Below are 21,591 nucleotides of genomic sequence, written 5' to 3' on the forward strand. Positions count from 1 at the left end.
CGTCAATATGATCATGAAAAAAAAAATGAAAAAGTAGTCACTGCGTGAGGTTACAGTATCACGAAACGAGTGCGATGGATCACCACTGTCGCGTTCCTAATATTCGAGGTTTTCTTCATATGTATTGCGACCATGAGCAATCCGATCTAGGGATACCCGATATTACTTGACATTGCTCAAGCATGACTCTGACGACTCTCGTCTGAGTGGCTCAGCTGAGCACTCCGCCTGAACTGATGTTAGTTGCCGTCGGTCTCATCATCAGCATGCGATCACTTGGTGGGACCATTGGGATTTCCATCTATAGCGTTCTCTTCACCAGGGGCATGCGCTACATGGTCGCGAACATCGCCCAAGCAATCCTACCAGCAGGCTTCGCTTCGACGGTAATTATCCTCCGTCTTTTTACCATGGCTCTCAATTCTCAAATCCAGGGCGTAATCACCCAAGTTCCATGTTTTGATCCGGAAATTCTCTCTTGGGCAACTCATGCCCTTCTCGATACATACGCTTGTGCTTTCAGAAATCTGTGGATCTCGGTAAGTCGTTTCATTGATGTAGCAGCTGTCGGTGAGTACATTCCAAGCTTCGAGATCAGGACCTCAAGAGGAGCCTACTAACTCATGAAAACAAGTCTCGGCCTTTCTGTTTGATCCCGAGAAAAAGCTCAATACACGTAATCATGTTGATGCTCTTTTGGAAGGGAAAGGTAGTGTGTCTGCGGACGAGCGACCTGGATATTGGCGAGAGCTCATTCCATATATCCTTATCAATGATACCTGTTACTACCTCCGCTTGATCTCTCGTTCCTACGTGGAGTTGCAGTGTCATTGGACTTAAGCATAGTGACCCTCTTCCCGGTTCAAATAAAAATCATAGATGCCTGATACAAACTCCCGAAGCTTTAGAATACTGGAAAACGTCTAGGAAGCTTTATTCAAGTCAAAGACTTAATTTTCAAGATTTAGTTCGTATGAAGTGACCAGAGTGAGCTTTCTTGCTTGTGCTTAGCCTTCACGTGTGGTACCTTTTTTTGCTTCGCCGGAGCGCCGAAAGCGGAGTCGGGCTTCGGAAGAGAACACCGACGGACGAGGTGCGGGGATTGCGCATCTGCAGATGCCCGGCTAACCTCACGGTTGACTCACTCTTGGCAAGACATCCTGCAGACCTTCTTTGCAATATGATTGGAGACCATCACTGCGAGTCATTGATCATTCATAGGTACCTTACTTGATCATCAGAATCACATCGTCTTGACCTTCGAACTTCAGTTTCGCCTGAACTATCTGACTCTCCGACAAGATGAGTGCGGCTTCAATCGTATCTTCGGCTTTGCACCCGCGAATGGGATGGATCGGTGGGTGCCAACTACTTCTTATTGTCTCTGATCTTAGTGTGCATGTTAACAAGCCAATAAGGTCTCGGATCGATGGGTCTCGGCATGGCCACAAACTTGCAGAATCATCTCAGAACGCACTTTGCTGGCAGCCTCCAGTTTCACAATCGAACAATGTCTCGAGGCGCTCCGCTCGAGAAAGCCGGAGGCGCGCCGCAACCGAACATCATCGACCTTGTCAAAAGCACGGACATTGTATTCATCTCACTCAGCGACGATAAAGCACTCGAGGCGACACTGGACGCGATCCTGGACGACGCAGCCATAGTTGATCTGACAGGTAAGATCATTGTCGACACTTCAACGGTCCACCCCCTGTCGTCTGCAAAGGCGAAAGACAGGCTGGCAGCAAAGGGAAGCCCAATTTATTGCTGCGCCGGTGTTCGGGGCGAGCCCAATCGCTGTGCAGGGTAAGCTGCTCTGGATCGTCGCTGGACCCGATGATGCCGTAGAGAAGATCAGGCCGTTCATCGTCGGCGTCATGGGCAGAGGCATCATCCGTCTAGGAGAAGACGTGCAGAAAGCCAGCATCATGAAGACGGCCGGGTGAGTAGAAGACGTTGAACCATCTTACCAGATGTGATGTAACCGTGCTAACCTACCGCAGAAACTTTGTGACCGCGGGAATGATGGAGCTGGTTGCAGAGGCCCAAGTCTTTGCGGAGAAGTCCGGACTCGGCAGCGAGGTAATGGAAGATCTTCTCGGACAACAGTTTGGGCCCTTGGCTCAGGGCATGTCAAAGCGCTTGACGACCGGTGCCTACTTACCGCCTCGTGACGAGAGGCCGTGGTCTGACTTGTCCCTGGCGATGAAGGATGTCGGGCATGGCCTGAGCTGTGCAGAGCAGGCCGGTGTGCGTCTCCATATCGCCGATATTGCTGCTGGGCATCTGAAAGAAGCGAAGAAAATTTCAGATATTCAAGGGCGGGCATTCGATTCTTCGTCATTGTATGGCGTGGTGAGAACGGAAGCCGGACTCGATTTTGAGACAGATCTCGTCAAGAAGAGAGATGGCTCTTCCTGATTGAGATCGTTATATTTTACCATGTACATGTATCGGTACAAAGAAATGTTGAAGTCCTGATTACCATGAATGGCGTTCAATGTTAGCGAGCCGTCAAGCAAAGCTGGGTCCAAAACATTGGAGAAAGTCTACAAAGCTCAGGCGATGTCGATTCAATTCGGTCTTCATAGCCACGCACGCGACGAGGCAATCCGTTCGGCAAAACAGTTTTTCACTCATGAAAGTAGCAAGTTGAGAGGAAGGATATGAAATTTGGAAAACTTGCCTTGATGGGGTTGATTTAGGTGTTGCAGGTGTTTCAGTTGCTGTCGTGGCACTTTGCCATTTAGCGGGAACATCGATCTGGATGAGGGTTCTTGACTCGACTTCGGGTAACAGATTAATGAATGTAGCAGACAGTGGTTGAAGTGATAAGTGTGAAGTGAGAGGTGTACTTCCGTTTTCCACTGGGACTCTGTTGAATACCTATATACTGTAAAATGTATTTGTGGTTGACAGACTATTGGAGGGCATCTACAAATCGGCTGAGGCTCTGACACCATTTCCCATGCATATGGATTTAGTCAAAATGAATCATTTAGCACCATCCATGTATCAGCATCTGCCAATCCGACTTTACGAGAGGCTATTGGGGAAATTTGAGTTGGGTGTACAAGATGAGGGCAAGTGAGCAACTATGAATCATTCACGCCAAGACCCTCATTGGCTGTCGCCCCATCGGCATCTGTCAGCTATCTGCACATCATCTAGAACTTCAGACCAGCCTTCGATTCCGACGAAATTGTACGAGTTGGTACACTTGGGGAACTGCAGATAAAGGTATAGTAGACGTCGGGTTTATGTGAAGCCGCACTCAAGTGTCTTTCATTGTTTTGCGGTGAATGCGTTTGCTAGAGCTAACCTCGGGTTTCTACCTGCGTAAGTCTGGCACGCACCCTTCTGGTGCATTGACTTTCGGGACCTGGAGTGGTCTTACAAGACGCCTTGGGAGTGATATCGAGCATTGATTTGTGCATTTGGAGAAGAATAAAAATTACACCACAAGTTTCCAAGTTCAAGCAACCGTTTTCCCAAATGCTCTGTCATATGACTTGTCTTGGCGTCTCCTGGACAGGCGCAACTTCACTGCCCCGATTCACCGCGGTCATGTAAATCTTGCGTCCAATCAACGGTTTCTCCGCTACCAGAACAGGCGTAGGTATTGGAGGCCCGTCACCCCAGCCGCTCGACAAGCTGGAGTTACTTGAGCTGGTGGAGCTTCGCCAAGGAAGAATCAAGGATTCCTGGGAGACAGTTGAGAATGTTTGCTGTTCCGTAGACGACATTGGTGACAGTATGGGTGTATTCGAAGGTCTAGAAAGCCTTGACATCATCCCCCGTAAAGACGTTGTCTTCGGTTCCTTTCTCCCAATATACGGAGGGGGAGGCCAGCTCTCTACCCGGGCCTGTGCCATTTCTGCATTCCTCTGTCTTCGTTCGATTGCAGATTGAAAGAATGCAGGGATCGCGTAAGTCGCTTGCGGCTTCTCCTCTCTCGGTGCGAGTACGGTATCGGCTCTGACGGAGGCGCTCTGATCTAGTGCTTGTTGCGCTTGTGGACTTGGGCCCGTTCCTACGCCGTACCTACTGGATGTTGATGAGTCGCGGAAACCTGATGATCTGGGAGGTGGCTGACCAAGGGTTCGCTGGATCGGAGGTGGAGGTGGAAGTGACACCATGGGTGGATTAGAGGTCAGCGGAGGAAGACCTGGGCCTTCAGATCTATCAGGCCTGTCCGGACGAGGGGGGGCTGGTGCTTCTCCTATCACGGATTTCGCCTTTTCATTTCTACGGGCTTGGCGACGACTCCTCCACCTCCTGAAGAAGAAGAAGCCTGCAAACAGGCCAAAAAAAGCTGCATGTCACCAGCATATCAGTCACTGCTTTTACTTGTGCTCATCCCATGGATATCTCAAGTCTCCACTCACCAAGAATCAGAAAGACGATTCCAGCTGTCCTACCGGCGTTGTTTGAGCTGGTACTAGCTTGTGTAGGCGGTGGTGATGCGGTCGTTGCCGGAGCACCAGCCACTGATGAACTGGTAATCGATGGCGAACTTGATGGCAGTGGAATAATAGTGGATGATATCTTCGATGTCTCTGCAGCAAGAGGTGTGGTAGATGTTGAGGCACCTGTCACTGGAGGAGTTGGGGTCGAAGATAGAGCAACGCTCAACATCGATGTTACCAAGGTGGTCGGCTGTGTCGAAGAGGTCGGCGGTGGCAGTGGTGGTAGTGGGAGAGGGGAAGAAGATGGAAGGGTTGGTGTCGATGAAGGAGGAGCGGGCGCACTAATTGGCAGACTCGTAGTAGTTGCAGATGGTTGTGCTTGTGTCTGAGTCGCTGTCGCTGTGCTATGCTGCCCGGTTCTTGTTCTCGTGCATTTTTTCTCATCATCGTCATCATCGCAATCGTCGTCCTTCTCATCTGGCTCATTCTCATTTTCGTTGTCTTGCCTCGCTTGGAGAAGTTCTGTGGTATCCTTATTGCCTTGTCTTCTTCTTCTTCTCAGTAACTGTATCGTTCTGGTGAGCGGGAGACCTCTCGATAGGATCCAACCTGATAGTTCTTAGATAGAGGGAACTTGAAGCCGCACGAACCTTGACTATGGATGAAGACATTATGATAATCAGTCAATACAGCCCAGACCTACAGTTTTCTCGGTGAGTTTCCACGATTGGCTTTTTCTAAATGACAGAATTTGTTGGCGTCTCTTTGATCAATCGTGCCTGCACTGAATCGCAACCTACTTGTTACAGGCCTGCTGCAAGCGAAGTAGACCAAGAATCAGTCGAAGTAGATAGCATACAATTTTTCCACCTAGCGAGACATCGATGACTTGGCCTCCTTAAAGCCCCTGGCGAACATCGTCTTGTCGTTTGCTTACAGCGCCAAACAGCGTAGAGCCCTGGTCAAATGTTTCAAAGCTCAGCTCTACCGGCTTCCGGGGCGTGAGGCGGACCACGGAAAGCTTGTTTTGGAGCCAAAAATAATCTGCCGTGAGTAATCCCCGCCCAATACTGCGCCCGTGTTAATGACAGCATCGGGATGAAGAGTTGGGGTTGTTTCACTGCTCGGGGCCCCGCATAGCTCCCGCGTCTTTTATTTGACGGCGACATAGCCCCTGAGGTCTCTCCTACAACTTCCCGCGCCTGGCCTTACTATAGAATACGACACGACACGGGGACGGATGTAACTCGGTGAAGTGAGAGCCAGCTGAAGCTTGATCATGAGGCTCTCAGTGATTGATAACGGATTCAGATGAATTGCCGATTGGGTTGAGGTGAAGGCCTTCGGTGCCGTGCTCCGAAAGCTTGTGTGCAACCGAGAATCTGTTTACTACTCTGCTTCATTCCTTCTGCATGCGTTTTCAAGCAACATGATACCATTGTCGATAATAATCAGCCTTGATACCGGGCGTGCAATCTCGCGAGTCAATCATTTGGCTTTTGTAGGCTTTCATACAGGAAGAAAAGCCTATCCTGGCATGGCATTTATCCGTCTATGACTTTGTCTTATCAAAAGCTTGCTGAGATGCTTTGGTCGTGTGGGAATTGCGACATGGATGCCCACAAATTATCGAGGCGCCCACACCGTAATGTCAAATCTGAGAAAGCCTGAATGGCTTCTAGGGGGAATACATTCAGTAGAAGTATGCCACCAGTACGACTAAACGTGAGCAGCTTGAAGATATGTCAAATTCAACGTGACCTGCAACGCTTCAGTCCTGGAATCGCCTGTCGAAGAGTGCTGCAAGCTGGAGGAAAGTATACCCTAGGTCATAGAGCCATTGCTACAGATCTCCGTTGCTGACTTACTCATTTTCCTCTGGCTGATATCGAGGACGTAGATTCAAGGAGAAGTGGAGAGTATATGAATTGTCGCTAAAGTATAGACGATTACGATCCCACTGATTGTCATGATGTCGTCCCTAATCACTGCTTCCAATTCGAGCCAAGTCACCAGCCTAACAACGCTATAAAAGAAAGTGATATGGAACACTATTCAATTTATTTTTTCCATAGAACTTGACCCCAAAAGTTTTGAAAAAAGTAAAAGTCTCGCAACGAGCCTGGTCTCTTTCATATTCAACCTCGACGATGGAGCCTAGTCGTCCATGTCCGTCTGACCGGGGGCATCTACGAAACTTAGCATCATTCTGTTCATATGAGTAAGCGTCTTGCATCGTTCACATACCGTCTTCATCATCATCCATGTTCATAACGGCTGGTGGTGGTGGCGGCGGTGGATTGGGATTGGGAGGCGGGTTGGGTGGTGGAGGGTTTGGCGGATTTGGTGGTGGGTTAGGTGGATTAGGAGGCGGATTAGGCGGATTGGGAGGCGGGTTAGGAGGGTTAGGTGGTGGTGGGGGAGTCTGTTGAGGACGGGGTTCTGTCTCGATGTTAGAAGATGAACATCTAGCCTCTTGGAGGAAACTCACGATCGTCATCGTCGTCATCCTCATCCCTTTGAGGAGGGCGCGGCGGTGGCGGGTTATTATCAGGCCGGGGCGGACCGTTCGGTGGTCTTGGTGCTGTGGTACCAGTTAGCAGTGAGACCCATTACCAAGTCTCAACAATGTCATTACTACTCACGATCATCTTCATCAGCATCTCGGATAAAGAGTCCTGCATAAGGAGACAAATTGTCCCGCTGCTTGATGTGATGGACCTTAGCGGAGAGTTCATCTGACCTAGCCATCAGAGGCCGAGGAGGCAGAGCAATAGCTGAGCCAAAGGACTCAATGAGGAGGACCCCAACAAGAGCCTCTTTCCAAAGATTGAGCATAATGATAAATATGGTTGCGGAAATCAGTTAAATTTCTTTGCGGTACAAGCCTGTTTGTCCAAGACAGCAATGAGACTGACCTTTCAAAGTACGGAGGGTATGAGAAGATCTAACCTCTTTATATCTATCAAATATTGACGGAAATGAGCACGTTCTCTCATGAACCGGAGCGGCTGCGCATTTGCCATCAACAGCAACGTTCCACCTCATGCCCCGAAAATAGAGCGGCTTCATCCTATCAAGGCATGGCTTAAAACCATGTACGGAGGGGTAAACTGCATGGAAACTTCTCAAAGTTCACAGAATGACGCGAGACGGCTGATGCTTTCCAGATCGACGAGGCCATGCAAAAGATGAGTGGACGATGCTCGACCGCCAAGTCAAAATGCCTAGCTTAATGAGTTGACTAGCTCCGCCTGCGCCATCTCGCAGCGAGAGGTGCGCACGTCATGTGAGTCTGTTCTCGCTTGTGCTTCAGATCTCTGCCGTGTTCATTGGACGATGCAGCTTTGGCGGCTGATGTGAAGCAAGGACAGGGATCAGATACCGTTTTACAGTAAAGGGGTAACTACGATAGGCTAGCTTGTCTCATGTCTTTCAAGAACCGTTGAGGCATGAATGGCTATCTATCGAACTCTGGCTTTCTCATCTGAGCATGTGTTGATTCTAGTTTGGACGAATACGATACGCTGGCAGTTGTGATGTCCGGGAACGATTTGCAGCCGAGTTCCATGTCAAAGGTAGAATACGACCGTAGTCGGCGTCCTAGAGTCCCGATGTAGAAAATAACTAACGTATTAACGAAGTGTCATTAAAAAAGATCATCTTCGACCTTGGTGTCTGCCGAGCGATTCCAATAGCTGTGTAGCCGGCAGATGCTGTCTACAGGTTTTATCCCAATCGATCCGAAAGCTGGGGTTTTCCCTGAAACGTGGCTAACTGCTTGGTGACCCCTCACGAGCTTGGAGAACTCTAGAGAGACTGGGTCAGACTGTAGCAAGAGTTTACCTCTGCGGGATAGTGAAAAGTAGCTCTTCGGCTGCTCCCGACACGCAATGTGATGAGTTTATGTCCGCATTTCCATGCCTTTGCGGGAATTTTAACCGCTAGTTCTTCTCTTAGCTTAGATCTTATCAAGTTTTAGCGACTGTTTTTCAAGCTTATTCGAACGTGGCAAACAACCTTAATTCCCATGTAGCTGATGAACTGATAATTGAGAGCTCAAAATACTACCCCAACAACACCTACGGTCTATTCAGCAGTTGTTGCCCACCAACGTGACGTGTCGAAAGGCTCATCACCGCAGCTTCGACTCATCACCACGGACAAAGTCTACGCTAAGTCCTCTCCATGTATTCGAATACCGTGCGTACTTTATGCGGCGCAGCTTCTTGGCTGAACGCGATCGGCCGAATTAGAGCAGAGCAGCTTTAGACTTTCGAACAACGTCAATGTTTCGCGTGTGAGAGCTATATGAACAGACTTGTAAGCTACGAGGCTTGGCTCATTCTCAGCTGCCATTACAACATTTGGAGATTCTTTATGGGACGATGGCGAAAGGTCGGGGGCCGGGTCATCGTTCTCGCCACGCAGAATTTGTGATTCGGGCTGGAATTTGGCATCTTGGCGTCTGTTCGTCTTTAAACTCTGAACAACTTCTCCGCATCAGCATAAACTTAGTGCAAAGTCAAAGTTTCTTCCCCCACTGTTTGAGGGCGAAGAAGGTCGAATGATCTTATCTGCGCCTTGATGATGAGGATGATGATGGCCGCGTTCTCACGTTGCGACCAATACCGTAGCCTGCGACCCCAGCTGCTCACGTTTCTATTATACGAGGTTTACCTCAACCAGAAATTGCAAAGAATCATAGCCTTGTCTTGACTTGGTCTCCACTGTGTCCGTCATCTTGCTCGAACTGATCCCACCGGAGCAATATTCACCGATCTTTGAGAACGGTTTTCAGTAACGACAGCCCAATTCTTGGCTCGCAGTAAATTGTGTTAACGTCCTTAATATGCCGACCTGGGCCACAGCCCTTGACCTGAGAAGCGGCGTTTGCCAGGCTCTGTACCAGTCTACCTGCGATGTTTCTGACCGCCAGGGCAAGACTAAGGGGCTGAAAGAGGTCCTCATATCTCTCTCTTCCTGCTGAAATCCCCATGTTTAGCTAGTTTGGAATCCATATGCGCCTGTGGAATGCATGTTCCCCGTTTCTCAGCTCAATTCTTAGGTTAAGAATATCGGAACACTTGAGGTCATTGCTCGTAACGCTCATGATATTCTCGAGAAGGATGGGTAGGAGAACGCTGTGCAGACACACGCCGCTAGGACAGTACGTCGCGCTGTACGGGTTCAGAAGGTCGGTGCCGTAAAGCACAAGGTACATTAGTTCTTTTGAAGCGAGATAGCGATAAGATGGCAGACTCTTCGTCAGTTTACATGCTGCGTCAAAAGATGCGGATGTTATGAAGTGACTTTTTGTGTCTAAGCAACGGGACAGTCATCTCCCTAGGTGTGACTTCAAAGAGACAGGCCTCGGTGCCCCTAGTTCGTCTTCAAAAATGGCGTACGCGTTATTTCTCTCTCTGAACGAATCTATCAGATGATGCTGAAAGTGTTAGGTGGGATCAAACAATCTTTACTGGACAGAAGGTGAAGTTGCGAAGTGAGTTAGCACCTTGGCACTTGGACGCAGCTTCTCTTGAATACACGGGGGTAACGATGGTATATTTCGCCTACTAGGCAAGTAGTGGACTTTCGAAAAAATGGTAGTAAGTCGCGTACCGGGCGCAACAACTACTGCCCCTTCTAACTCAGCTTTCGCAACCCACGTATCTTTGGATGTCTGATAAATCCGGGCTTCATCAGTTGACCTGGCTGCTTATTAGCTCCTCCCTGATCATGTAAAACAGAAAACTCACCACGGCTGCTTCAGATATCAGAAGCCTTGGATTGCGGGACTTTGCCACATGTGTAAAGCATCGTGGGCGATTACATCCCGTGGCATTAGACTTAGAGGACTTAATCAATATAGGGTAAGTATGTGTTACTAACAGACACCATGTTGATGATTTGATGCCGCATGACCATCGAGAGTAGCTTGATAAAATGTAACCTCAACATCGCTATCGCGTCTTATAGCCTGAGGTACGCGTCAACAACGCGCGTCCAAGGTGAGAGGTAAGCCCGGCAGGCGGGCTCGGAAGCACGAAGTCAAAGACAGGGGCGTGAGAATTCGCTACGTATCGGTGATTGATATCACCGACTGGCACCTGGATGACCTTCATTCGGAACGAAAATCAAGCATTCCGAATTATGCAAAGCTTGCTGTATTTTGAGGATGTGGACTTAGGCTTGAGTACAGTCTGCTCTATTGAAATGGGAATTATCGCATGTACGCCCCGTTTCTTTCGACTCGCAGCCTACCACTGATATTGTGCTTTGTGAATTCATTATCAGGGACGATGATCAAGCTTGGCTGACTGTTCAACTTTACGCTCAGCCTTTGACTCCCTCACTTGGACAGAAACCGGTTGCCTGCAGCCTAAATGTCACAGGACGGCGCCTTCGACATCTGGCCAACAGTCTCCAATCTTTCCGTCGCTCTGCACAGCCAGGACCACACTTCCCTCGCCATTCAGAGGACTTCCGTCCCAGACGACAAAGTCGCCAAGGACAGTGGTCTCGGCCAGTACGTCCCCAGACCCTTCTGGCGCTCGAAGATTGCCGTTCAGCCCGAGTATCTCGTCAAAGTTTGTTGACACTAGCTTGATGGCCTCTTTGTCCGTCAGCCCAGCGAATTTTGCGACCCAATGCGCCTCCTGGGCCAAGCCATGGACTTTGGAGTCGCCTCTGACCGCAAGAGCGACAAGAACACCAGCATCAATAAGGAATTGGGCAGGACTTGGTGAGAGAGGCGGGCCCGCAAATGAGGATTTTTTCTCCCACTTATCAGGCGCACCCCGGTTTCCAGTCAGAATGACGGGGATCTGAGCTTTTCTGAGCTCCTTCGCAATCTGGGTGTCATTGCTTCAGTTTTTCATCTTCCCAAAATGCAAAGATTGACTTACAAGAGGTGCTCCATGGCCACCAAAGATGACAAACCTCACGGCGGGAAACTCTCGCTTCAGGAGCACGATCTGCGAGATATCATCCTGCGAGAAATCAATTCTTATCCGGCATATCCACTCAAATGGTAGAGTCGATCTGACAAACCTCGTTCACTGCATATACGACGACTGGAAGAAAGCCGTGAGAGGCGCGAGAGTACACACTACTTGGAGACTGGCCTTGATCCTTTCCCTCAAGAAGAATTTGACGCAGTCGCTCAACGCCGGAAGACACGGTTGGGGTATCATCGCCTGCGTGAGGGTTAATTGAACATAAGGACTCTTCAGGAGGCGAGTAACTTACCCTTGGCTTCTTGGCCAATAGCAAAGTGAAGAGCTACTTCGTCCTTCCAGATTCCGCCTCCCAATATTGTTGCGTTCTCGCTTGTCCGCAAGCCGACGCTCACGCCCTGAAGAATACCGCCTCCAAAGATCGGAGCCGTGATCGCCCTTGTTACACCACCGATTCTTGCTCTGCCGAAGCCCTTTCCACCGAAGTGAACACCATACTTAGCACTATGCAAGTGCTTCTGGGTATCAAGTGCATTCACCTTTGATCCTGGAGATCCGTCACCTGTTGACGGCTCAGAAGAAATGTCGAGAATGCCAAGATTGTTGCCGAAAGCTACCAGACCAGGGGTAACGTACCCGTTGGCTAGGTTAATCTCCACGATACTGTCATGTTGGATGGTGGACCAACACCTGGACTCGACATCTAGACAAGTGATACGACCGTTAGAAACCACCAGGGCAAGGCCTTGCCCCTGTTCGACGGCCAAGGTGACCGCAGGGAGCTGATTCTCCAAAAGAGAGCTCTTGATGCCGGTGAAGAGAACGTTTGCTCCCGGGACTGTGGCCCGATTACAAACATCTCGCTTCTTTTCCTGCAAAATATACGGTCGAGCCTCCGGTACAACGTTATTCGTTGGTGAAACCTGGATTTTTAATCGTTGAATAGAGTCTTTGATGTCGAGAACCTCCCTGCCATCGACATACACTTGAACGGTTGTAGCCCCAACTGAAAGAGGATGAGAATCCCAGACAACCAAGTCCGCATCATACCCGGGTTGCACGAAGCCGATTCGATGACCTTGATAGATGGACTGTGCAGCAACAGAGGTTACGGACTGCAGAGCTTTGTTTTCGGACAAGCCGAACGAGTGGGAAACAGCAGCTTGGTACATGAGATACTTGGCATGATTGCTTTCACCAGTATGGTCCTACCAAAAATATACCCCCATTTTTTAGTCAAAGATCCTGAACTTCATGCGGAAACGATGATTACTAACCGACTTCAAAACCACGCGGATGCCATGATCATCGAGAATCTTGGGCCCTCGAAGGTTCGCGCCGTAGGCTTCATGCTTAAAGAGCGAGTTCTCGGCAAAGGTGGCAATAGTGATGTTTCTGGCCAGTGTAAGGACGTCTTCCCAACCTCACAGGGCGGAGGTACTCACTCTTCCTGCTGCTTGAGAAACTCAGGAACCTGCCAAGCTTCGAGAGCATGATGGAAGGCCTGCGGATGAACCCCAAACTCATGGAGCACATCGAGCATTCGCTCAAAGTCTTCGGGTTCATAGCAGTGGATGTTGACGTTGAACTCTCCTCTGAGAAGAGCCACCGTTGCGTCTAGTTCCAAATCTTCCGGTCGCTCGCCTACTTTGTTCACAAATCGGGACACTCGGCTTTCTTGCCATAGACCACCGGACTGGAGTTGCTGAGCTCTTTGGCACCAAGCTTCCTGCTTCGACTTGAGCTTCTGTGCCTTTTCCAAGTGCTGTCTTAGAAGCCAAACATTGCCGAGTCGGGTATGCCCATACAGGTGCTTCGGGTTCTCGCCACACGCCATCTTTAGATATCGCTGATGACGCGATTCAGGAATTCCATGCTCGAGTAACAATTCTTCGACAACTGGTTCGCCATTTTCACCAGGAAGCGGTAGATTCTTTACCAAGTACCCTTGGCCACCAATAATGTTGCCAGACCCCGGCAAATTCAGAGAGGATGTGACACCGCCGGACGCAATGATCTTGATCGCAGGATCATATGGCTTGAAACCGTCAATCGCACGGACGAAAGGAGTAATGGGACCAAGTCCAGGCTTCTCATTTACGTCTGCGATTGCTGAGACCGAAGAGAAAGGGAGTTCCAAATGGTGAGAGTGGATGTCAACGAGACCTGGAGTAACAAATCTCCCTTTGAGATCATACACAACCGCATCGTTTGGGAAAGTCGCCTGATCCCGTGTCTCAGACACTGACTTGACAACTCCGTGCTCAAACGAAATATCGACGGTCGCCGCAAGGACCTTCTCCCCATCAAAGAGAGTTGCGTTGCGGAGCACAATGGCACGCTGCTGTCCAGACTTTGAATTCCAGCGCGGATTTGACCGATTCGGTGACGGCGAATCTCGGCTCGCGCTTCGCGAGCTATTCTCACCACATTTGCTCAGTCCTCTGGACAATTGCTCTGGCTGGCTGTGCGAGGGCTCCTGAACAGCATTGCTGTAATGAGACAAGAAAAGTAGAAAAGCGACAAGTCCCGCGAGAGTGATTAGACGTCCTCGGCGTCTTCGAATCAAGAAGCGTCGAGTTGGTGGCTGCGCTCGATACGGAGGGGGGCTTGCGTCGAACAGCTCTTCGTTTTCGGCGCCCATCGCGACTTGGCCGCTGATTCAATGATACGACGGGCCTTTCTACTCGAAAAAGATAGGCAGATAACAACGGATTTGATTCTAGTCAGACTTCGCATCACAAATACTCAAACTCGCTACGGAAACCGATTCTCCTCAAGCAGCTCGACTTATTGTCATTGGGGTGACTTTGTCCCGACGTCGGGGTGGATTGGGGATAAGGCTTGGCAGCTCTTATTCCCAGAGGCGTCAACGTGGAGATAAAGCACGTCAGCCGGAGGCGGCCCACTTGGGAACTCGACTGCATGATACGAGTAATCCTATCCTGGTCATGGAGATTGAGATTGCCACCCTTTCCATGGCATATTCGACGTATGTTGATTGGGGACACTGGTGCTCTAGACGTAGGGCGTTGTCAAGAACGAGAATTTCCCTTTAATTTAGGAAGTAAATTGCAACTGGCATATTCAGCGAGTCAACGTGAGATCAGCAACCGGCTGAATCACCGGATGTCACAGCTGAAGAGCTGAAGCCTAGAAATCGACACCGAGATTGTCATTTCCATAACACTCAAAGTTCTGTTCTCGATCGTTTCTAGGACTGCGGCCTTTGCCCGACTATAAGCATGTAGTCGGGTCTACCCCGACAATTAGACCGGCTTCGAGTCTCGAACACAATATTCCAAAGCCCCATAGAATGATGGACATCTGTGACCTGTCAAGACACCTTTCCGAGTAGGTCTCGTTCGCCGTAGCCGTCATTCTGGTTTCTAATGGCGCCACGAGGTACCCGCCCACTTCCCGCCGACCTTATCCCTGCAGAATCCCGGCAATCTGGTGTTCAACGGGTCGAATGGGGACTTACAGCGGGAGGTCGATACTGATTAAGCATACTGGTACGTAACCAACATGCCTTCACCGGAGCCGATTGAAGAAGCCGTTCAGATGTCAGCGCGTTCAAAGGAACGGCAGTAACCGAAACCGAGCATCTTATAAGATTCATAAGCATTTCAGGATATGGCGCGAGTATCAAGAGTGTAACGGCGTACCTCATTGGGTGTGGACCTCGGTAATGTGACGCCTTTGGGTCATTTCGCCCGAGATATCTTTGCTGTTGCACGCAAGCTTTGAAGAAAAGCTACCTTACTTGACCGCATGTCCGGCGCGTCCTTTGCGGAGTTAGGACACGGAGGATCTGGGACCACCCCACGGTCGAGATTCTGGAATGAACAGCCGGTTGCGCCAAGCAGACCAACGCGGGACCAGATGTATCCTGCCAACATCCTTCCTTAGCTCAGAATACATCCAGGCAACGCAAAGACCCCGGACGTTGACGCCACTGACTGCCGGCCTAGTTAAGGTCGTGATTTTGCTCTGTTCAAGACGCCGATAAAGATAAGATGCTTCGGACTCTATTTATCTCTATCCCGTCGGCTATCTTCCTGGAGCGACACATTCTCTTCTTGACTCCAAACCTCATGCACATGTTGGTAATGAAACTTTTTGTCTAGTCACGGATCACTATGGGTACACTCAATGAGAAGACGGGAGACACCATCGATGTGGTCTCACCTGCAGATGCAAACCTTCAGGTTTGACCTACTTTGATCGAATGCACAGATCAGTCAATCTGATATTTTGACAGAGAGAGAGTTTCGATGAAAAGGTGTCCATCGACGATGTAGCGAGGTACTTACTTGAGTTCCGCAGTGGCCTTTACGACAGGCAATCTCAAGTCACCGGGAATGCTGACAATTCACAGGCAACTCAATGCCACCCCCGAAGAAGTCCTCGAAGCCAGAGAACTTTCGCGCTCCCTATCTCTCGAGGAGGCCAAAGAGGTATGCAGTCTTCAGCTACCACCGATGTGCCCAGGAAGCTTCAATCTCTAACCCATCTCAAAGTCGGCCGAGAGACTAGTGCAACAGCATGGCCTCGACCCCAACTTCCCGGCAGGAGCCCTCGAGCGTCTGAAGGAGTTCCTCGCCAACGAAGAAGTTTTCACCGACCCGGATTCGCATAGTCGTGAAATCTCAGAGACTAAGATCGAAGTTTCCCTGTTGACTACCAACAGCCCCTACGCCGAAGTTCGCGCTGTAGTCGATCCTCATGACGATACTAGCATGCCAGTCGCCACGATCCGTGCCTGGACTATTGGTCTCTTCTTTGTCGTTTTTATCGCCTTCATTAACCAGCTCTTTAGCGTGCGGCAGCCTTCTATCACGTTGCGCGCGGAAGTTGTACAACTCCTCGCGTATCCAGTGGGCAAAGCTGCCGAAAAATGGCTTCCCGATGTTGGCTTCACGCTCTTTGGCGTTCGACACAGCCTCAATCCCGGACCATTCAACAAGAAAGAGCATATGCTCATTTCGATCATGGCAAGTGTTGGGAAGACCCTGCCGAGTTCCAGATACATCAGTGAGTTGTTCTCTACAATTGCTGTACACCAATTGGGCCGCCCATTGCTAAGAGGATCTCAGTCTTTACGCAGTGGATGGATCGGTACTTTGGCCAGAAGTATGCCAAGTCTTTCAGCTATCAGATCCTGCTGGCTCTTTCTACGAACCTGATGGGATTTGGACTGGCTGGTTTGTGTAGAAGGTTCCTAGTCTACCCATCTTTCTGCCTCTGGCCAGCCTCTCTAGTCACCATCGCTTTGAACAGCTCGTTGCACAACGGTATGATATCGTTACGAGACTAAACATATGACGTTGGATGCTAATGGCCCCTACAGAGGCAAATCATCCGGTCCCCGGTCCTTTCAAGAAGATATACAACATGTCGCGGTACCGATTCTTCATGGTTGCTTTCGCCGCCATGTTTGTGTGGTTCTGGTTCCCCGATTACATCTTCGGTGCACTTTCGCTATTCAACTGGATTGCTTGGATTGCTCCCAACAACTTTACACTCACTGCCATCACCGGTGTGAACAAGGGTCTCGGCTTTAACCCCATCCCGACTTTTGACTGGAATGTTGCCACACACGTAGTTCAGCCTCTTGTTGTCCCTTTCCGTGTCACCTTCAATACCTTCATCGGCGTGTTTTTGGGCGGTATCACAATCATCGGGCTCTACTGGACCAATGCATACAACACTGCCTACCTTCCTATCAACTCCAATCTGATGTACAATCACTTTGGTGGCTCATACAACGTTTCAAAGATCTTGGATGGCAGAGGGTGGCTCGACGAAGCCAAATACCAGGCGTACTCCCCTGTGTACCTCGCAGCTAGTAGTATCACTATGTACTACTATTTTTTCGCCGTATATGCCGCTACTGTGTCTTACGCCATCCTCTATCATCGCCACGATATCGCACTTGGTTTCCGGAGTTTGTGGCGCAGCTTCAAGAAAGAGGCTTCGACAGATTTCAAGGATGTTCACACAAGGCTGATGTCCAACTACCCGGAAGGTATGTCTGAAGCTGATTCGAAAGATAAAGTAGTACTGACATCCCTCTTAGTTCCTGAATGGTGGTATCTGATTCTCAATCTGGCCGCCATTGCGTTCGGTGTTGCAGCAGTTGCTGCATGGCCGACCGAGGTAAGTCAAACAACCCATAGCGCTGCTGTCGTTCTGTTGTTGGTGCTCAGTGACTAACCATTTACCAGACGAGCGTGGGTGTCGTGTTCTTCGGTATTGCACTTGCCCTGGTCTTTGTTATTCCGACAGGCATCATCTTTGCTACCACTGGAATGGAAGTCGAATTCAAGTAAGCAAACCTAACTTGTGGATGCATTTTTTTGGCAGTTGATGTAAGACTAACACTGTACAGCGTCCTTGCTGAGTTCATTGGAGGTGCCTGGGAGCCGGGCAATGCCTTGGCCATGAACTTTTTCAAGTGCTTCGGGTAAGTCCATGGCCTGTTGTCATCTTCTTTACTCCAGTACCCATCAACTTACGAGACTCGTAGTTATGTCACCACGGCTCATGCTCTTGATTTTGCCAATGACTTGAAGCTGGCTCACTACCTGAAGATCCCACAGAGACACACCTTCGCCGCTCAAGTGGTTGCCGTCTTCGTCTCAGCATTTGTCTGCACTGGCGTTATGAATTTTCAGATCAGCAATATTCCGGATCTTTGCTCAACGTTAGTATACTGCGTAACATCATACTTGCTACGGTCGGACGACTGACGTGAATTTCTACCTACAGGAACCAAAAAGACCGTTTCACTTGCCCTGGCGTAAACACCTACTTTACTGCTGCGGTGCTGTTCGGTAGTCTGGGTGCCCGAAAGGTCTTCGGCTCTGGTGGAATCTACACAGCCCTACTCTCAGCGTTCCCGGTCGGATTTGCGCTTCCTTTTGTTTTCTACTACTTCCAGCGCAAATTTCCTCGCACCCACTGGTTCGCCAAGATCCACCCAGTGATGATCCTCAGCGGTGGTATCAGCTGGTCTCCTGTAAGCTTTTTCAGCGATTGGTTCACGGTGGTTTCTGTTGCTAACTTCAAGTCAAGTACAACATTGCTTACATGTGGCCGGCCGTCCTGCCCGGCTGGCTGAGCATGGTGTACTTCCGCCAGCGCTACCTTGCGTTCTGGTCAAAGTACAACTACGTCTTGTCGGCGGCTTTCTCTACTGCCATTGCCATTGCTGGTGTGATTATCTTCTTTGCCGTCAGCTATCACGGCTTTGAAATTAACTGGTGGGGTAACGATTCGGAGAGTGGGTGCGAGTCTACTGCCTGCACGCTGCTGAAGCTGCCCAAGGGGGAATATTTTGGACCGCGTGTTGGAACTTACGCGGGCTAGCGAATTTGGAAACCTTTCATCGAAAGAATGCAAGCCGTCCAGCGAGGCAAGATATTTGTACGGGCTCATACATACTGTGTAGCAAATCTTGGTGCCACGGCATGCTAGCGAAATAGAAGTGACTCTTCTCACAGCCCAAAGAGGGTCAGATCATCAGTCGTGGACCCAGCCTAACATCATCAAGGAAGATACTTGAATTGTAAGCAGACCACATCCTTCATCAATACGCGACCTGCGATGTATGAGGCCTATGCAGCTTGCAGGCCGTAAGGCGTCGAGCTTCAACCACAATCAGGCCATGACTCGGTCAGCTCACCGAAAGCTTAGCCCTCTGGCGAGATTACACTTTGACCCCGGCCGTCAACCAGAACGGGGGACGATGAAACTCTATCGGCGACCGCCAATCAGCACAGTTAAATGGTAACCGAACACTGGTTTCTTGGAAAGTTAGTTTAAGCCATCGCATACCTCCTTTGACGTCAGCCCCTCTTCTCCTCGATTCACAACACCTCTAGGTCGAGTCCAGTTGAAAGGGTCCGGCCAAGGTGTCGCTCAGCTCCACCCTCCCCTTCTGCCGGCAGAAATATAGCAGTAGCTCGCATTCGATATCTCGCGTCGCGCGCCCTTGCCGCGCCGCCGAAAGCCCCATTGTTCGAGCCCGGCGTGTCCGGCGGACTGTAAGGTCTCGTCAGATTTTGTTGCCATGAGCTGTGGCCGTTCTCCACCCGGTACCTCCGGATCCAAGTCACGGCCATCCGTCCAAGCTAAGAAGAGTTGCACGCCTTGCAGGTAAGTCCGAACATTTCGTCGCGATATTACATAGGACGATATGAGAAGGACTCGAACTAACCTGATCTCTCAGGATCCATAGAGTCAAGTGTGATGAGACAAGGCCAGCCTGTCGGCGGTGCAGCATCACAGGCAAGATCTGCGATGGCTACGGCGGTGAGGGTGGCGGCCCAGCGGCCCGCAGACCCTCACTGACACTTCTCCAGACCTCATCATCATCTCCATCGCGTTGCGACACACATGCGGGCTTAGCGGAGCTAAGCTGTACAGATAAACTTCACTTCGAGTGGTTCGTGAGCCGGACCACGAATCAACTGCCTGGCGTCTTCAATTCGCCGGTCTGGAAGACCTTGGTGCTTCAGGCTAGCTCAACAGAACCTGCCATCCTCTATGCTATCCTCGCTCTGGGTGCCACTCACGAGACAACAAATCCCGACGCATGCATTGTCAAACGGGAGCCGTTAAGTCCCGAGATAGCGGACCCGCAGGAACATCTCAGCCTGCGATACTACAACAAGTCCATCTACCACCTTCAGAAGCATCTGCGGACACCCAGTACAGAATCAATACGCGTCGTTCTAGTTGTCTGCACAGTCTACATATGCATGGAGTTCATGCAAAAGCGATACAAGACGGGATTCCTTCATTTCAGACACAGCCTCCAGCTTCTTGGAAGCTTGTTGAAATCTTCTGCTCCGACATCATCATGCGATCCAGCAGACGATTGGTTCGTCGACGTCATACCTCGACTAGATATCCAAGCGACTCTTCTCACAAACGAGTTCTACCAAGGTGCCGGCACTAAACATACCTCATCCATATGGCCGCCACTGCGGCAGCTATTCCAATCAGTTCGGGACGCCAGCCAAAGCCTCGACGGCCTCTTATTCAGAGCGTACCAATTGCAAAAAGACGGTGCCGCGGCCGGACCAGCAGAAGATGCAGCCGATATCTTTGAGCTGCTCGCTACACAGCAGACCCTTCGTAACGAGCTAGAATCCTGGATCCAAGCCTTTGACGTCTTCAAGGCCAGGACATGGAACTTCGTCACAGACCGAGAGAGGGTCGCCTACGGGCCTCTGCCGATTTACCACACCATGGCATACATCATTACCAATACTTCTCTCAATCCTGGAAACGAGCTTATCTTTGACCTATACACGAGTCACTTTGCGTCGGTTGTAGCTTCGGCGAGGCAGCTTCTTGAGGCGACATCATCTGCAACCATGCCGACGCCTGCTGCTGAATCGTCCCCAGAAGATTGTACGAATCAAATTGAGCACGCTTCAGACACGGGTTTGGTTCCGCCATTGTTCTTCACAGCTGTCAAGTGTCGCGTGCCTAGGATAAGGCGTCAGGCATTGGAACTTCTTCTAGCATCTCAACGGCATGAGGGAATCTGGGATGCGATACTATCCGCGCGGATAGCAAAAGAAGTGATGGTTCTCGAGGAGCGGGGTCTCTATGAAGGCGATGTTGACGAGAAGAGGGCTTCCCCAGATTTTGTGATCCCGGTTCTGCCGGGGCCGCCCAGGATACACAAGCTTTGGATCGAGGTGCCGGAGGAGCCACGCGGTGATATCCTGCTAAGCATCCAGAGGATCTTTCCCGAGGGCAAACGGGAGACTTTGGGAAGGCGGTTTCACGCGGAGCATGATTATTGGACTTCTGTTCCTGTAACACTACGTGTCGCTAAGGTCACTGAGTAGGCCAAGTAGGGAAGGCACTGCTCTAAAGCGGTCTGGAGAGAGGAGTTGCGAATACCCTTTGTACTATTATTAACCCAATGCGATCAGTGCCTCTTCTGAAACGGATACATATTCAGCGCATATCTGTGAACGCTTTTGGCCTGTCATCTCCAAAGCCTGCTTGGCCCATGCCTTGGTGAGAGGCCATCTCGTATCTGGCATTCATGCTGGGGGCGGAAATTTCATACAAGCCATGCCCCTCAACTGGCAGTTCTGGCCGCCACTGAGAAGATTGGCCATACTGATACTGTTGTTGCTGAATCCCATCAAGGCTGTGCTTCTCATCTCCTGTGATCGGGGCTCTCCTCGCTT

The 21,591-nt window shown here is 50.2% G+C and overlaps 6 protein-coding genes across 6 annotated transcripts; 3 read left to right on the forward strand and 3 right to left on the reverse strand.

The window, feature by feature from the left end:
- Positions 1-1,510: 1,510 nt before the first annotated feature.
- Positions 1,511-2,421, forward strand: N0V96_009876 (uncharacterized protein; the record flags this gene model as incomplete). Its single annotated transcript, XM_065758773.1, has 3 exons — positions 1,511-1,676; positions 1,738-1,942; positions 2,004-2,421. 3 exons carry the CDS (start codon positions 1,511-1,513, stop codon positions 2,419-2,421), a joined length of 789 nt encoding a protein of 262 aa, XP_065612540.1.
- Positions 2,422-6,566: 4,145 nt separating this feature from the next.
- On the reverse strand, positions 6,567-7,247 carry N0V96_009877 (uncharacterized protein; the record flags this gene model as incomplete). The annotated part of the gene is made up of 4 exons (XM_065758774.1): positions 6,567-6,598; positions 6,657-6,851; positions 6,901-6,993; positions 7,055-7,247. 4 exons carry the CDS (start codon positions 7,245-7,247, stop codon positions 6,567-6,569), a joined length of 513 nt encoding a protein of 170 aa, XP_065612541.1.
- Positions 7,248-10,795: 3,548 nt separating this feature from the next.
- On the forward strand, positions 10,796-11,158 carry N0V96_009878 (uncharacterized protein; the record flags this gene model as incomplete). The annotated part of the gene is given in 2 exon segments (XM_053198029.1): positions 10,796-10,999; positions 11,015-11,158. The coding sequence occupies 2 exon segments, from the start codon at positions 10,796-10,798 to the stop codon at positions 11,156-11,158; spliced, it is 348 nt and encodes a 115-aa protein (XP_053044520.1).
- A 482-nt stretch (positions 11,159-11,640) lies between these two features.
- Positions 11,641-12,597, reverse strand: N0V96_009879 (uncharacterized protein; the record flags this gene model as incomplete). The annotated part of the gene is given in 2 exon segments (XM_053198028.2): positions 11,641-12,576; positions 12,592-12,597. 2 exon segments carry the CDS (start codon positions 12,595-12,597, stop codon positions 11,641-11,643), a joined length of 942 nt encoding a protein of 313 aa, XP_053044519.2.
- Positions 12,598-12,600: 3 nt separating this feature from the next.
- N0V96_009880 (uncharacterized protein) lies at positions 12,601-13,858 on the reverse strand (the record flags this gene model as incomplete). The annotated part of the gene is made up of 3 exons (XM_053198027.2): positions 12,601-12,763; positions 12,814-13,785; positions 13,854-13,858. 3 exons carry the CDS (start codon positions 13,856-13,858, stop codon positions 12,601-12,603), a joined length of 1,140 nt encoding a protein of 379 aa, XP_053044518.2.
- A 1,529-nt stretch (positions 13,859-15,387) lies between these two features.
- N0V96_009881 (uncharacterized protein) lies at positions 15,388-21,240 on the forward strand (the record flags this gene model as incomplete). The annotated part of the gene is made up of 13 exons (XM_053198026.2): positions 15,388-15,477; positions 15,633-15,676; positions 15,750-15,828; positions 15,892-16,405; positions 16,468-16,665; positions 16,722-17,399; positions 17,451-17,530; positions 17,599-17,699; positions 17,763-17,837; positions 17,901-18,077; positions 18,143-18,392; positions 18,449-18,721; positions 19,819-21,240. 13 exons carry the CDS (start codon positions 15,388-15,390, stop codon positions 21,238-21,240), a joined length of 3,981 nt encoding a protein of 1,326 aa, XP_053044517.2.
- Positions 21,241-21,591: the final 351 nt, after the last annotated feature.

This window comes from Colletotrichum fioriniae (assembly GCF_027942845.1).
Source record: "Colletotrichum fioriniae strain IMI 355084 chromosome Unknown scaffold_13, whole genome shotgun sequence".
In the NCBI taxonomy this organism is placed as follows: Eukaryota; Fungi; Ascomycota; class Sordariomycetes; order Glomerellales; family Glomerellaceae; genus Colletotrichum; species Colletotrichum fioriniae.